General features: G+C 35.7%; 1 protein-coding gene across 16 annotated transcripts in view; it reads left to right on the forward strand.

Annotated features, from left to right (window-relative positions):
* PPIP5K2 (diphosphoinositol pentakisphosphate kinase 2) overlaps positions 1 to 11,248 on the forward strand; it is an 87,239-nt gene extending 75,991 nt beyond the window's left edge. For all 16 annotated transcript variants that reach the window (XM_023730135.1, XM_023730137.1, XM_023730140.1 and 13 more), the window contains 2 exons: positions 3,160 to 3,285; positions 9,097 to 11,248. In XM_023730135.1, coding sequence (XP_023585903.1) covers positions 3,160 to 3,285; positions 9,097 to 9,209 — 239 coding nt within the window. In that variant the 3' untranslated portion in view covers positions 9,210 to 11,248. The remainder of the gene's footprint in view (positions 1 to 3,159; positions 3,286 to 9,096) is intronic.
* The last annotated feature ends 3,094 nt before the right edge of the window (positions 11,249 to 14,342 follow it).

Genomic DNA, 14,342 nt, shown 5'->3' on the forward strand with positions numbered 1-14,342 from the left:
GCATTATTCTGAGGTACACCATTTTGGAAAATGTCCGGGACTACCTTTTTAGTTGTGAGAAGTTAGCTGCCAATAGTCATTTTCAGTTCTGAAAGATCCTTCATCACATTGGAATTTCTAGTTTGGGAAGCCTTAGATTTGGGAGACAGTGCTGTGCTGAGAGTTAAGAATCTCTGTAGTTCCAGCTATATGTTAGAAAAGTTACTTTCTTTAAATACCACTCTTCTTTTTGTAAGATGGTATAAATAGGTTTCTACCAAGAACAAAATGAGATATTGGAGTTCTTGGAATGAAAGACACTTTTATGCCTTCTTGATTATTCTCCTCTTCCCTTGCTTGGGCCACCATATTGTATAACTCTTTTTATTGTTGTTCGGTGCTGTCAATTTGATTCCAAGTCATAGTGACCCTATGTACAACAGAACGAAGCACTGCCTGGTCCTGCGCCATCCTCACAGTCGTTGCTGTGCTTGAGCCCATTGTTGCAGCCACTGTGTCAATCCATCTCGTTGAGGGTCTTCTTTTTTGCTGACCTTGTACTTTACCAAGCATGATGCCCCACTCCAGGGACTGATCTGATAACATGCCCAAAGTACGCGAGACAAAGTCTCGCCATCTTAGCTTCTTACGAACATTCTGGCTCTACTTCTTCCAAGAAAGATTTGTTCATTCTTCTGGCAGTTTGTGGTATATTGAATATTCTTCGCCAACACCATAATTCAAAGGTCTTCCTTATTCATTGTCTAGCTTTCACATGCATATGAGGCAATTGAAAATACCATGGCTTGGGTCAGGTGCACCTAAGTCCTCCAAGTGAGATCTTTGCTTTTCAACACTTCAAAGAGGTCAGTTGTACCAGATTTGCCCAATGCAGTATGTCGTGTGATTTCTTGACTGCCACTTCCATGGACATTGATTGTGGATCCAAGTAAAATGAAATCCTTGACAACTTCAGTCTTTTCTCCATTGATCATGATTTTGCTTATTGGTCCAGTTGTGAGGATTTTTGTTTTATGTTGAGGTGTAATCCATAGTGAAGGCTGTATAACTCTAGAAAGCTCTATTCAGATTACATTTTGTACACATGGTACCCCCTAAATATTTGCAATGTAGTGGCCTTTCCCCTCTCTTCCATTTCTGGTATTAGAGGTCAGCTTTCAGTCATTAATGGCAATGATTAATGGAGAGGTATCTTAGTATGAATGTTCTAAAATATTTCACTTTAGGAATGGCTTTGGAAAGTATGTTATAATTTCAAACTGTGCATATGAATGTGTCTGATTTACCCCTCTTTACAATTCTGGTTTACCTATCTCTTTATAATTGATAATACTCCAAGTAAAATAACTTCTCTCAGCTATAAAGTCAAAGTCAGTTAAGTTGAAGGGTGTACACCTCCTTTTATGTTCTCTGTAACCTGATAAAATGGACAATACTTCTTCTCAGAAGGTAGTAGAGAACCTGAATAAATTCTGGTTTACCCCTCTTTATAGTTGCTGCTTCAGTGCTTCTCTGGGGCAGAGATTTGAAATCTTAAAATAGAGATTAAAGACAGATTCTAGCTATTAAGTAAGAACTTGGATGTTGTGTTGTTAGGTGCCGTCGAGTCGGTTCCAACTCATAGTGATCCTATAGGACAGAGTAGAACTGCCCTATAGGGTTTCTGAGCAGCGGCTGGTGGATTCGAACCGCCAACCTCTTTGGTTTGAGCTGTAGCTCGCCGTAGCTCTCAACCATTGTGCCACCAGGGCTGCAAGAACTTGGGTAGACATCAATATTATTTAGAAGATTTGCAGTGTATGCCTTGGAAGTATAGCAGCATTAATGACATCTGTTTGTTTTGAAAAGAGAATTTTAGTGGAATATTTTTAAAAACAATTACAAACTATACAAAAGATAGTAATTTTAAGACTTATTCTGTGATGCTGTTATTTTATGACAGCTTAATCTCTGTGGTTAGTGAGTTCAGTTCGTCAGACTGTATTAATGAGGCCAAAGGGTATTAGATTCCCTTTCCAGTTGTTCTAATTAGCTTTTCTGTATATCATAGATATAAATTGTACCGCAATCCCTCTAGCTTTTTTCAAATTTCATGCCATTAGTTTTTAAGGGAATTAGATGAGAAAGTAAATATAGTTAATGCAATTTAAAGAATTTGATAAACTTTAGAGATAAACTAGTTCATTGGTCTTCGAACTATGCTCCTGCAAGGCTTCAGAAGTTCCACAAGGAAGTGAAGGACACTGAATAGTTAAAGGACTTGTGTCTTCTATGGCTGCTTCAACCAGAATATCTCTGCTTTGATCCATTTTATTTAACATTTCATTTGAGAAAAATTTACTGTTTAAAGAGAAAAACCTAGAAAGATACAGTTGAGGAAATCAACTAGTTAGTGGCCAAACATGACTAAAACCCAGGCCTTCTAAAGCCTATGGTTCATTCTTTTAAATATTAAAATAGGGTGCCAATTATGATTGAAGTATCTGGCCTATTCTCTGCCAGAGGACTTCATAGACAAGAATTATCCCAATTTTTCTTTTTCACACCTCTTCAGTCTCTTTACCTTGTTTAGAAGAAAAAATTATTTAAGATTCTCTTCCATGAAGGTAAATCACATTTGAGAATATAGGAAGACAATCTGTTTGTTGAATTACTTGTAATCTGATTAGTTTATTCTTAGATATGATAGTTTGGAAGACTGTTGTGTTTGTAGATGAACCATCCATAAATCTCTACTTGATAGTTCTGAGAAAAAAACAATTTGGGGCTCTTTGTCTTAAAGATTACTAACTCCACTACCAGGCAATAAAACTATGTCATCAGCTCTCTGCCATCCCTTAAGAACCTGAGTTTTTAACAGGGCAGGGTAAAATTAAGTCTGTTGCTCTATTCTTGTTGGAAGTTTTTTGGTATATACTGTTAAAATGTTTATTGTTTACAATATAAACAGAGCATCTCTTTGGCTAAGGAAATGAGAGAACTGTTTTTATAGGAAAGATGGTTTCACTGAATTTACTCTGCAAACCTTGCCTTCTCTATTTTCTACTGTTATTATGTATATTTTTAGGGTCACTAAAATGTCATAAGAAATTTTCTAAAATATAAAGATAGAATTTGAAGGAAATGATTGAATTACCATGTTTGTTTATTTTCTTTCAGCCTCGACAGCTTCACGTTCCAGTCCAGTAGTAAGAAGAAAAATATCTCTAAATACATACACACCTGCAAAGATCCTCCCGACACCATCAACTACCTTAAGGAATACTAAAGCAAGCAGCAAACCAGGTTAGGGGTGTGTGTGGGTTTGTGGATTCTGCAGCAATTAGAGGGGCAATAATAGCTTGCTTTTTAAATGTAAGGTCTGCTTTTAAATCAGAGTTTTTATATCCAAAGCATGTTTCTAATTATGGCCTTTTATTTTAGTGAGTAGAGACTGGGTGGTACAGTGATTAAGCGCTTGGCTGCTAACTGAAATGTTGGTCGGCACTTTGAACCCACCAAGTGCTCCGTGGGAGAAAGATGTGGCAGTATGTTTCCGTAAAAATTTACAGCCTTGGAAACACTATGGGACAGCCCTACTCTGTCCTACAGGGTTGCTGTAAGTCGGAATCAGCTTGACAGCAGTGGGTTTAGGTTTGTTTGTTTTAGTGGGTGGGAGTAGGATCGTTACATTTTAATGATCCTAAGGATTAAAATTTATTATTGTAGCCTATTGATATATATGTTTGTGTGTGTGTGTGTTTTCTCTATTAATTGCACATCTGTTAATAAAATATATTTCATTCTCACACTTCTCCTCAAACTAATTTGCAGACTGTTCTTTTGCCTTTCTGTTGAGGTTGAGGAGTCATTTTAAATGAAAATATTTTTTCTCTTAACGTTTTTTAATCTTTCCACTCTTGGAGTCTGCTGATGTTACTACCAAATTCAACTCTCTTTTCTCAGCATTTTTCTATTTTGACTTCTTGGTACATTTGATTGTGTTGTTGATCCTTCCTGAAATGCTTTCTTCCCCTGGCTTGCAAGCTATTATTCTATATTGTGTTCTTTCCATTTCTGTGATTCTTCTATTTGTTTGATGAACCTCCTTCCTCTTTCTTTCCTGCCCCAGACAGGGACATTCTATTCTGTTCTTTTTTTCTTACTGTATACCTTTTCTCCTTAGAGAATTTCATATTACCTCAAGGCTTTGACCAACTTCATTAGCAGTGTCTTGTTTCTTTTCTTCCTTTTAGTGCTCTCAGATGTTCTTTTGGTTTAGCGTTTGTGCTTAGAAGTCAGAGAGACCTAAAGTAAAATCTCAGCTTTGCTACTTACTAGCTAAATGACCTTGGACAAGTTACTTAAAGTCTCTGAACCTCACTTTCATAATCATAAAATCAGGGCAGTAGTACTTCCTTTGTAGCATTGTCAGAGAGGAACGCAATAACATACATAGCTCGACACGCATAGTAAACACACACTAAATGGTGGCTGCTATTGTTACCTATAACCAAAATATTCTCCTCACTTCTCCCCAAATAAATTACTTTAACACTCCTGCCACTTTTTTTCTCCTATAATGTTCTCACCTTCTACCCCTCAATACTCAACCCAACCCAACCCCCTCCATGTTGTTGTTATTAGGTGCCATCGAGTCATTTCCAACTCACTGCAACCTTGGGTACAACAGAAGGAAACACTGCCCACTCCTATACCATCCTCACGATTGTTGTTATGTTTGAGCCCGTCGTTGCAGCCATTGTGTCAATCCATCTTGCTGAGGTTCCTCCTCTTTTTCTTCGTCCATGATGGTGCATTTATATGATTATCAAAACAAAAATTCCTATGATGCTCTGTACTACTAATTTGATCTGTTATACCCGATTATAGCTCTATCAGATTACCAGGCCTTGTAAGTCAGGGGCAATATCTTAAATAGATCTGATCTTTGTGCCTCCTAAATAATCAGTGTGTGAAACTACAGACAGAACTGAATAAGAATCTTAAATAATTGTAAGTTATAGTGTATTTCACGTACAACTCAAAGCTAACATTTGTATAGTTCTTCATACTGCACATTTTCCTATTAATTCTCATAGTTCTCACCATACTCTTCAGAGGTTAATACCATTCTTATGTCCATTACAGATGAAGAAAGTAGCAGACAGGTTGTGACTTGTCCCGGTTCATGTAGCTAGTAATCAGTAGACCCAGGATTTTAATACTTTTTGAATCACAGTATATTGTTGTTCTTTGCATTTTAGATACATAATAAATTCATTATTTCATGTACCTTTTTAATAATAAAGTTGAAATGGTATTATATTTGACTTTTCAAATCTTAAACCAACCATGCATTCCTGGGATAAACGCTACTTGGTCATGATGTACCATCTTTTTTTTTTTTTTAAATGAACTCAGTTAGATTTTAAGAAAATTTACATCTGCATCTATGAAGGTTATTTGTCTATAGTTTTCTCTTTTTTTGTGTAATATCTTTTTTAACTTTGATATCAGGGGAATGCTGGCTTCATAAAATGATTTTGAAAATATTCTCTCTTCTTTTTTCTGAATGACTAAGACTGTTTTTATTTCTCCCTTGAATGCTTCATAAAATTAACTAATGAAGCCATCTAGGCCTGGAGTTTTCTTATTGAGAAGATTTTTGTTAACGAATTAAACCACCTTAGGGCTAATCAGATTTTCTGTTTCATTCTTGTGTCAGTATTGGTAAATTGAATGTTTCAAGTAATTTGTTCATTTTATCTAAGTTGTCAACTTTGTTATTTATTTTTGTTTAATGTATATGATAATATCCTGTTATTCATGATACTCGTAATCTGTGTTCTCTTTTTTTTCTTGATCATTCTCACTAGGAATTTATCCGTTTTGTTGGTCTTTTCAAAGAACCAGTTTTTGGCTTTGTTAATAAGTTTTTCTGTTTGTTTTGTATTTTATTGATTTAATTATTGTTTTCTTACATCTGCTTACTTGGGGTTTACTTTTATCTTCTTTTTCTACTTTCTGAGATCATTGACTATTAGACATTTCTTCTTTTCATATATCAACATTTGTAGCTGTAAACTTCCCTCTAAGTATTTCTTTAGCTGCATCTGACAAGATTTGTTATGTTGTATTTAATTATCATTCAACGAAAAATTTTTTTTTCTAATTTACTGCATGGTGTTTTTTTTGGGTCATGAAGTATTTGGAAACATACTGGTTAATTTCCACATATTAGGATAGCTTGCTACCAATATCTTATTTAATTCCATTGTGATTACAAAACATATGCGGTATAATTTTAGTTCTATTAAATTTGAGATTTGTTTTGTAGCTTAACATTTGGTCTATCTTGAATGTACCTCGTGCAGTAGGAAATAATGTTTGTTGTCATACCTATAGCGTTCAGTCAGTATCCATTAGGTCAAAGTGGTTGACAGTGTTGATCAATCTATGTCTTTACTGTTGTTTTTTTCCTTTGGGGGAGGGCAGAGGTAGGGGTCTAGTTGTTCTATCAATTGCTTAGAGAGCAGTTTCCATTTGTTATTGTTGTTGTTAGCTGCCATAGAGTCAGCCAGGACTTATGGTGACCCCATGCACAAAGGAACAAAACACTGCCTGGTTCTGCACCATCCTCATGATTGATTGCAGATTGGGACTGTGATCCACAGGGTTTTCATTGGTTGATTTTTGAAGTAGATCACCAGGCCTTCCTAGTCTGTCTTAGTCCAGAAGCTCCACTAAAACCTTTTCAGCGTCATAGCAAAACACAAGCCTCCACTGACAGACAGGTGGTAGCTGTGTATGAGATGCATTAGCTGAAAATGGAATCTGAGTCTCCTGCATGGAAGGCAAGAATTCTGCCATGAAGCACCAATGCCCTTAATTTCTTTTTGCAGCTATGGAATTTGCTTTTTCCCCCTTTAATTTTGTCAATATTTGCTTTGTGTGTTTTGAAGTTCTGTTATTAGGTGCATGCATATTTGATTGTTATGTCTTCCTAAAGGATTGACCCATTTACCGTCATGAAATTGTCCTCTTGATCTTTAGTAATGCTTTGTTTTAAGCTTTATTTTATCTGATGTGAATATAGCTAATCCAGCTTTCTTGTGCTTTCTGTATGCACAGTATACTTTTTCCCTTCCATTTAATTTCAGCCAATCTGTGTCTTTATATTTGAAGTGAATTTTCTTGTAGACAGCATATATTTGGGTTTTTGCTTTGTTTTGTTTTTGCTTTGTTTAGTCCCTTAACATTTAATGTAATTTTTGATATGGTTGAGCTAGGTTTACTATTGTGTTATCTATTGTATTTTCTGTTTGTTCTCTCTGGTTATTATTTCTTTGTCTTTTCTTTCTTTCCTTCTTTTATTCATTCAGTCATTTTTAGAATTTTATCTATTGGCTTTTTAGCTATATTTCTTCATATTGTTGTTTTACTGTACTTTTTAATCACTTTTAAGTAAAATGTAGAAGCTTTGCAATCATATAGAGACTAAGATCTTTTAGGACTGCTTGGCAAGTCTCTAGGTGGCGCAAACCATTGACACTCTACCACTAACTTAAAGTTGGGGCCCTAGTGGTGCAGTGGTTAAGAGCTCAGCTTCTAACCAAAAGGTCAGCAGTTGGAATTCACCAGCTGCTTCTTGGAAACTTTATGGTGCAGTCCTACTCTGTCCTGTAGGGTCACTATGAGTTGGAATCGGCTTGACAACAATAAGTTTGGGTGACTAACCTAAAGACTGAGGGTTAGAACCCACCTAGTGGTACCACAGAAGAAAGACCTAGTAATTTGCTCCCGTAAAGATTACAGCCAAGAAAACTTTATGGAACAGTGCTACTCTGTAGCACATGGGATCTCCATGAGTTGGAATTGACTCAATGGCAATGGATTTTGGACTGCTTGGAGCTTGCTCTACTCATACCATAGATTTGATCAGGGTTTATACAGATAATTAGGGGCTCTCCCTTTCTGGGATTTCCCACCTCACTTCCCAGCAACCATAAGTACCCCAATCCTTGTCTTCTGGTTCTTCAAGCCGGTAATCCTGTTAACATCAAACCTGTTGCCTTCGAGTTGATTCTGACTCATAGCGACCCTATAGGATAGAGTAGAACTGCCCTATAGGATTTCTAAGGCTGTAAATCTTTACGTAAGCAGACTGCCACTTCTTTCTCCCGTGGAGCGGTTAGTGGGTTCAAACCTCCCATCTTTCAGTTAGCAGCTGAGCGCTTAACCACCATGCCACCAGGGCTCCTCAAGCCGGTAATACTGGGTTTTGTATTAGAACTTTAACATTTCACATGATACAGACTGGGACCTTTCCTCAGGCTAAAAGCTGTAAAAAAAAAAAAGTTGGGGGTGGGGAAGAAGGGGAACTCATCCTATGTTGTTCCCTTTTTCCAAGCGGCAGTTCTTCTCCAGTATCTGCCTGCTTTTGTTCACTCTTTGGTGTCTCCAGATAGTTGTTTTCATATTTTGTCAAGAGTTTATATTTGTTATCTGTGAGAGTTTGATAGGAGCTGACTCATTCATACCAGAAGTGTAACTCCACTTAGAATAGCTGTTTGATAACTCAGTAGGCCTTAATGTTGGTTTGGATACGGAAGGATGAGCCCAAGTCAAGAATGGTTTTGAGTTTTCCAACCTTTCAGCTTTATGGATAGTGATAAAATAGAAGATATAGAAGGAAGTAGATCTTTGCAGAGAAAACGAGTTCAGTTTTAAACATGTTATGGTTATGTTTCCTGCCCGGTATCTACACAGAAATTTACAGTAGGCAGTTTGAGCTAAGGGAAAAAGCCTGGGCCAGAAGTATAAATTTGAAGGTCATTAGCACAATAAGAGGTAGTTTAAAAACATGGGAATGAATTAGTTTCCCAGGAAGAATGTAGAGTGAAAAGAGAAATTTGTGTTGTACCCACACCCCATTGATATTACTTTTCTGTACTGGTGTTGAATTCTAAAAAGTAAAGGTTAAATATGTTAATTGCCTACAATGTTTCATATACATCACATTATAACAGGAATTATTCTGTCACCCAGCAGTATTATTTGAACATAGATTGCTTGTGAAAATCTAAGCAATGGTTTTTCTTTTTTCTTGTATAGCTACCAGTGGACCTTCTAGTGCAGTTACTCCTAGTACCTCATCTCGGAAAAAGAGTATATCTAGCAAAACAGAAGTGCATGAACACAAAAAAAACACTGGGAAGAAGAAATAAAATCTTCTTAGTAGAAGCTAGAACTTCTTATACCAATGAAAATCACGTTAAATAGAAAAAGATAACTAATAAGCCTTGACTGAAAACTGTTAAAGCAAGTAATTTATGTTTCTCTTTACACATCTCTGTATTCATTTTAAAAATGTTTTTAAATCTTGAGGATTCATTGTATGTATTCAGGTAAGGAACTTAGTCTAGAAACATTTAAAATAATGTTTATTAGCATTTTGTGGGTAGCAAAACTTACAATGATAAAGGTCTGCTGTTCTTAATATCATGTTTACCATGGACCTGTGATAAAGAAAAGAAATAAATGCCCCCTGGCCTGTACCAGTGTCACACCGGTGATGTTACTTACTAAAGAGTCTGATGAGGTGGCTTTGCAGATAATTTTCTTTTCTCCGGATTGCATCTTGGCTGTAAAAACCTTTGACTTAAATTGAAATTTGCCAGAATTTCATACTAGGGCCTTTTTTTTTAAGTGCATTTTTCCAGAGAGATTTCATTGACCATTTAATTAGAAGCTTTTTTCCCCAATTGTTAAAGTAACATATATGCTGCAATATTTAATAACTGGAATATTGATGTATGGGATATTTTTTTTCAATCTATGCTTGAATTTTTTATTGTGTGTTATTTAAAACATTACATTTACAACTGGTATAGCTATACCTTTATGCACATCAATTTATATGTTAATTTGTAGAAAATATTTTCTTTATATATTTCCTTATAAGAGGTGCTTTTGTTCATCAGGAAAAGTTTGCTTCACATATTGGCAAGAATAGCACCTTTTGAATTTCTTTTTAAGAGATATAGTTGACAAATTTGTAAATATTACACTTCTTTTAGATCTAAGGAACTCAATTCAGAAATGGAAATCGTCAATGTTAGAAGAATATCTGAATTCTGTAAAGTTAGTAGGTATTGTGTGTATCATCTGTTCTTACCATTTCCATTCTTATCTCTAATGTATCAGTCTCACTGAGAATCTGACGCTTGAAGATTGAACATTTGAAGTAAATGTTCTTTACAACTGACTAGATTTTTGAAGGGAAATTGACATCAGTGTGTTGTGATTTCATCTGCAATGTGAAAAAAATTTATTATATTTGGTGCTTTTTTTCCTCTGATGCACAAATAATTATGAACTACTTGAGATGACTTAAACTGTAAACCAAACAGTGCAACCTAATAAGAAATGCATTGAATGTTAGATAATTTAAATTGCTAAGACTTTAGCTTGAAGCTTACATTTAGACAAAGAAATTTCTTGAATTCTCTTCATATAAATACAACTATTGTAATTCTTCAAAAGAGACTCTGCTAACCTTAAATTGCCGCATCTGGACTGACTTTTAGAAAATAATCATATTACGTGTTATTTTATGTACCAGGTACAAGTCACAAGTATATATAATTATATGTGTTCTTATACTTCATCATACTTCACATGAATGTAAATGAGTTATATGGAGACATGTCTTGTAAACAGTTGAATGTACCAAAGTTTTCTGTATGTAAAAATGTGGTAAATGTGTTTATCGTGGGGATGAGGAAACAACTTTTATTTTTAAGTGGAACTGAATTAAAATATCAGTTTGTTTCTATATCAGAGTGACTTAAATGATAAATTATTATTTATGTTCTTTGATTATCTCTTTCCTTTTAGCTTTCAAAGTACAAAGAATGAGGAAAACAATTTTAATATTAAATAATACTTATCATCGATATTAAATCAAATTTATATTGGCCATACACATAATATCATATTACTTTTCCACAGCAGTTACCTACAGGTTACTAGAAAGTATAATACACTCACTTTTTCCATTATTACCAGGACTGTGACTTCACTATACTCACTAAGCTCTGTAGCTTTGCAGTGAAGACTAAGAAGTTTTACTTGCAAGAATCCTAGAATTATTTTCAAAAGCAAAGTCTTCACCAGTACTGCTCAAACTATTTCAGAGCGTAGAAAAGGAAGGAATACTCCTAAATTCATTCCTTAAAGCCAACATAACCCTGATATCAAAGCTAGGCAAAGACCCCACAAAAAAAGAAAATTACAGACCAGTATCTCTAATGAATATAGATGCAAAAATTCTCAACAAATTTCTAGCCAGTAGAATTCAGCATCATATCAAAAAAAATAATAATAATAATGCACCACAACCAAGTGAGATTCATGCCAGCTATGCAAGGATGGTTCAACGTTAGAAAATCAGTCAACATAACCCACCACATAATAGAACAAAAGAATCATATAATCATCTCAATCAGCACAGAAAAGGCATTTGATAAAGTCCAACACCCATTCCTGATAGAAACTCTCAATAAAAAAAAATAGAAGGGAAATTCCTCAACATAAAAAAGGGCTTCTGTACAAAACCAACAGCCAGTATCATTCTCAATGGAGAGAGGCTGAAAGCATTCCCCTGGAGAACAGGAACAAGACAAGGATGCCCTTTATCACCACTTGTATTTAACATTGTGCTGAAAGTCCTAGCTAGAGCAGTAAGACAAGAAAAAGAAATAAAGGGCATCCAATTTGGAAAGGAGGAAGAAAAACTATCCCTACTCACAGATATGATCCTATACATAGAGAACCCCAAAAATTCCACAAGAAAACTACTGGAACTAATAGATTCAGCAGAATAGCAGGATACAGGATCAACATACAAAAGTCAGTTGGATTCCTATACACCAACAAAGAACTTCAAAAAGGAAATCAGGAAAACAGTACCATTTATAATATCCCCTAAAAAAGATAAAATACTTAAGAATAAATCTAACCAGGGACATGACAGACCTATACAAAGAAAACCGCAAAACACTATTGCGAGAAACCAAAAGAGACGTACATAAATGGAAAAACATATTATTCCCATGGTTAGGAAGACTCAATATTGTAAAAATGTCAGTCTTACCCACAGCAATCTACAGATATGATGCAGTCCTGATCCAAATACCAACAGCATTCTTTAACAAGATGGAAAACTAATCAACTTTATATGGAAAGGAAAGAGTCTCCAGATAAAGCAAAGTTTTACTGAAGAAAAAGAGCAAAGTAGGAGGCCTCACACTACCTAATCTCAGAACTTACTATATAGCTATGGTAGTCAGAACAGCCTGTTACTGGTACAACGACAGATACATAGACTAGTGGAACAGAATCAAGAACCCAGATGTAAATCCATCCACCTGTGGTCAGCTGGTCTTTGACAAAGGACCAAAGTCCATTAAAGGGGAAAAGACAGTCTTTTTAACAAACGGTCCTGGCAAAATTGCAAGTCTGTCTGTAAAAAAATGATACAAGATCCATACCTCACACCATACACAAAAACTAACTCAAATTGGATCAAAGACCTAAATATAAAGCCTAAAACAAGAAAGGTCATGGGAGAAAAAACAGGGACAATACTAGGGGCCCTAATACATGGCATAAATAGGATACAAACCATAACTAACAATGCACAAACACCAGAAAATAGATAACTGGGAACTCCTAAATATTAAACACGCTCATCAAAAGACTTCACCAAAAGAGGAAAAAGAGAACGTACAGACTGGGAAAAAAATTTTGGCTATGACATATCTGACAAGGGTCTAATCTCTAAAATCTGCAAAGATCTTCAACACCTCAACAACAGAAAGACAAATAATCCAATTAAAAAATAGGCAAAGAATATGAACAGACACTTCACCAAAGAAGACATTCAGGCAGCTAGCAGACACGTGTAGAGGTGCTTGCTATCATTAGCCATTAGAGAAATGCAAATCAGTGAGATAGCATCTCACCCCAGCGTTACTGGAACTAATCAAAAAAACAGAAAATAGCAAATGTTGGAGAGGTTTCGGGGAGATTGGAACTCTTATGCACTACTGGTGGGAATGTAAAATGGTACAGCCACTGGAAAACGATATGGTGCCTCCTTAGAAAGCTACAAATAGAAATACCGTACAGTCCAGCAATCCCACTCCTAGGAATACGTCCTAGACAAATAAGAGCTGTCGCACAAATAGACATATGCACACCCATGTTGCAGCCTTATTCACAATAGCAAAAAGATGGGAACCGAAGTGCCCATCAGCAGATGAATGGATAAATTATGGTACATATTCACAGTGGAATACTAAGAAATGCTAAAGAACTATGATGAATCCTCGAAACATCTCTCTCACAACATGGATGTATCTGGAGGGCATTATGCTGAGTGAAATAAGTCACTCACTAAAGGACAAATATTGTATGAGACCACCTCAAGAAAAGGTTTACATACAGAAAAAAATCTTTGATAGTTACAAGGGAGAGGAAATCACTAGATAGTAGACAAGTGTTAACTTTGGTGAAGGGAAAGACAACACACATTATAGAGGAACTCAGCACAACTTGACCAAGGCAAAGTCATACAAGTTTCCTAGACACATCTAAACACTTTGGGGGACTGAGTTACTGGGGCAGAGGCCTGGGGACCATAGTCTCAGGGGCAATATAGGTCAATTGGCATAACAATTCCTAAAAAAATGTTTACATCCAACTGTGGTGAGTAATGTCTGGGATCATAAAAGCTTGTAAGCAGCCATCTAATACATCTATTGGTCCCAGCACGTTCGGAGCAAAGACATAAAATATTAGTCCAAAGGACTATTGGACCTCATGAGGCCAGAAGAAATAGATGGTGCCTTGCTACCACCATCAACCACGATGACAGGAATCAAAATAGAGGGTCATGGGTAGAGTGGATATAAGAAAAGCAATAACCAAATAAATATCAGTAACATGAAGAAAATTTTCTTTGGATCAAAAGCATCTCAATGTGCTGGGAAGGAATATATTAAAAAGGCAATTTCCTAGTGAATATCTAAACTCCAAGGAAAAGGAACATGAAGCTTCAAGAGAAACAAAATAGGTCATTAACAAAGGAAATATAATTGAATGGGTGTTAGAATTCCCAGGTGATAATCAGTGCCACAGGAGGGTATGGGGTGAAGCCATGTATTTAGTTTCCCTAAGCCATAGTGTCCATCACCATTATTGTACATAAACTTATAGTCTATATAAAAACTATGGCATGCAATTGTATGTTTAGGGTAAGTTTCTTAAATCTGCAGCCAACTTATGTAAAAAGA

The sequence above is a fragment of the Trichechus manatus genome, unplaced genomic scaffold (assembly GCF_000243295.1).
Source record: "Trichechus manatus latirostris isolate Lorelei unplaced genomic scaffold, TriManLat1.0 scaffold00032, whole genome shotgun sequence".
Taxonomy (NCBI): domain Eukaryota; kingdom Metazoa; phylum Chordata; class Mammalia; order Sirenia; family Trichechidae; genus Trichechus; species Trichechus manatus.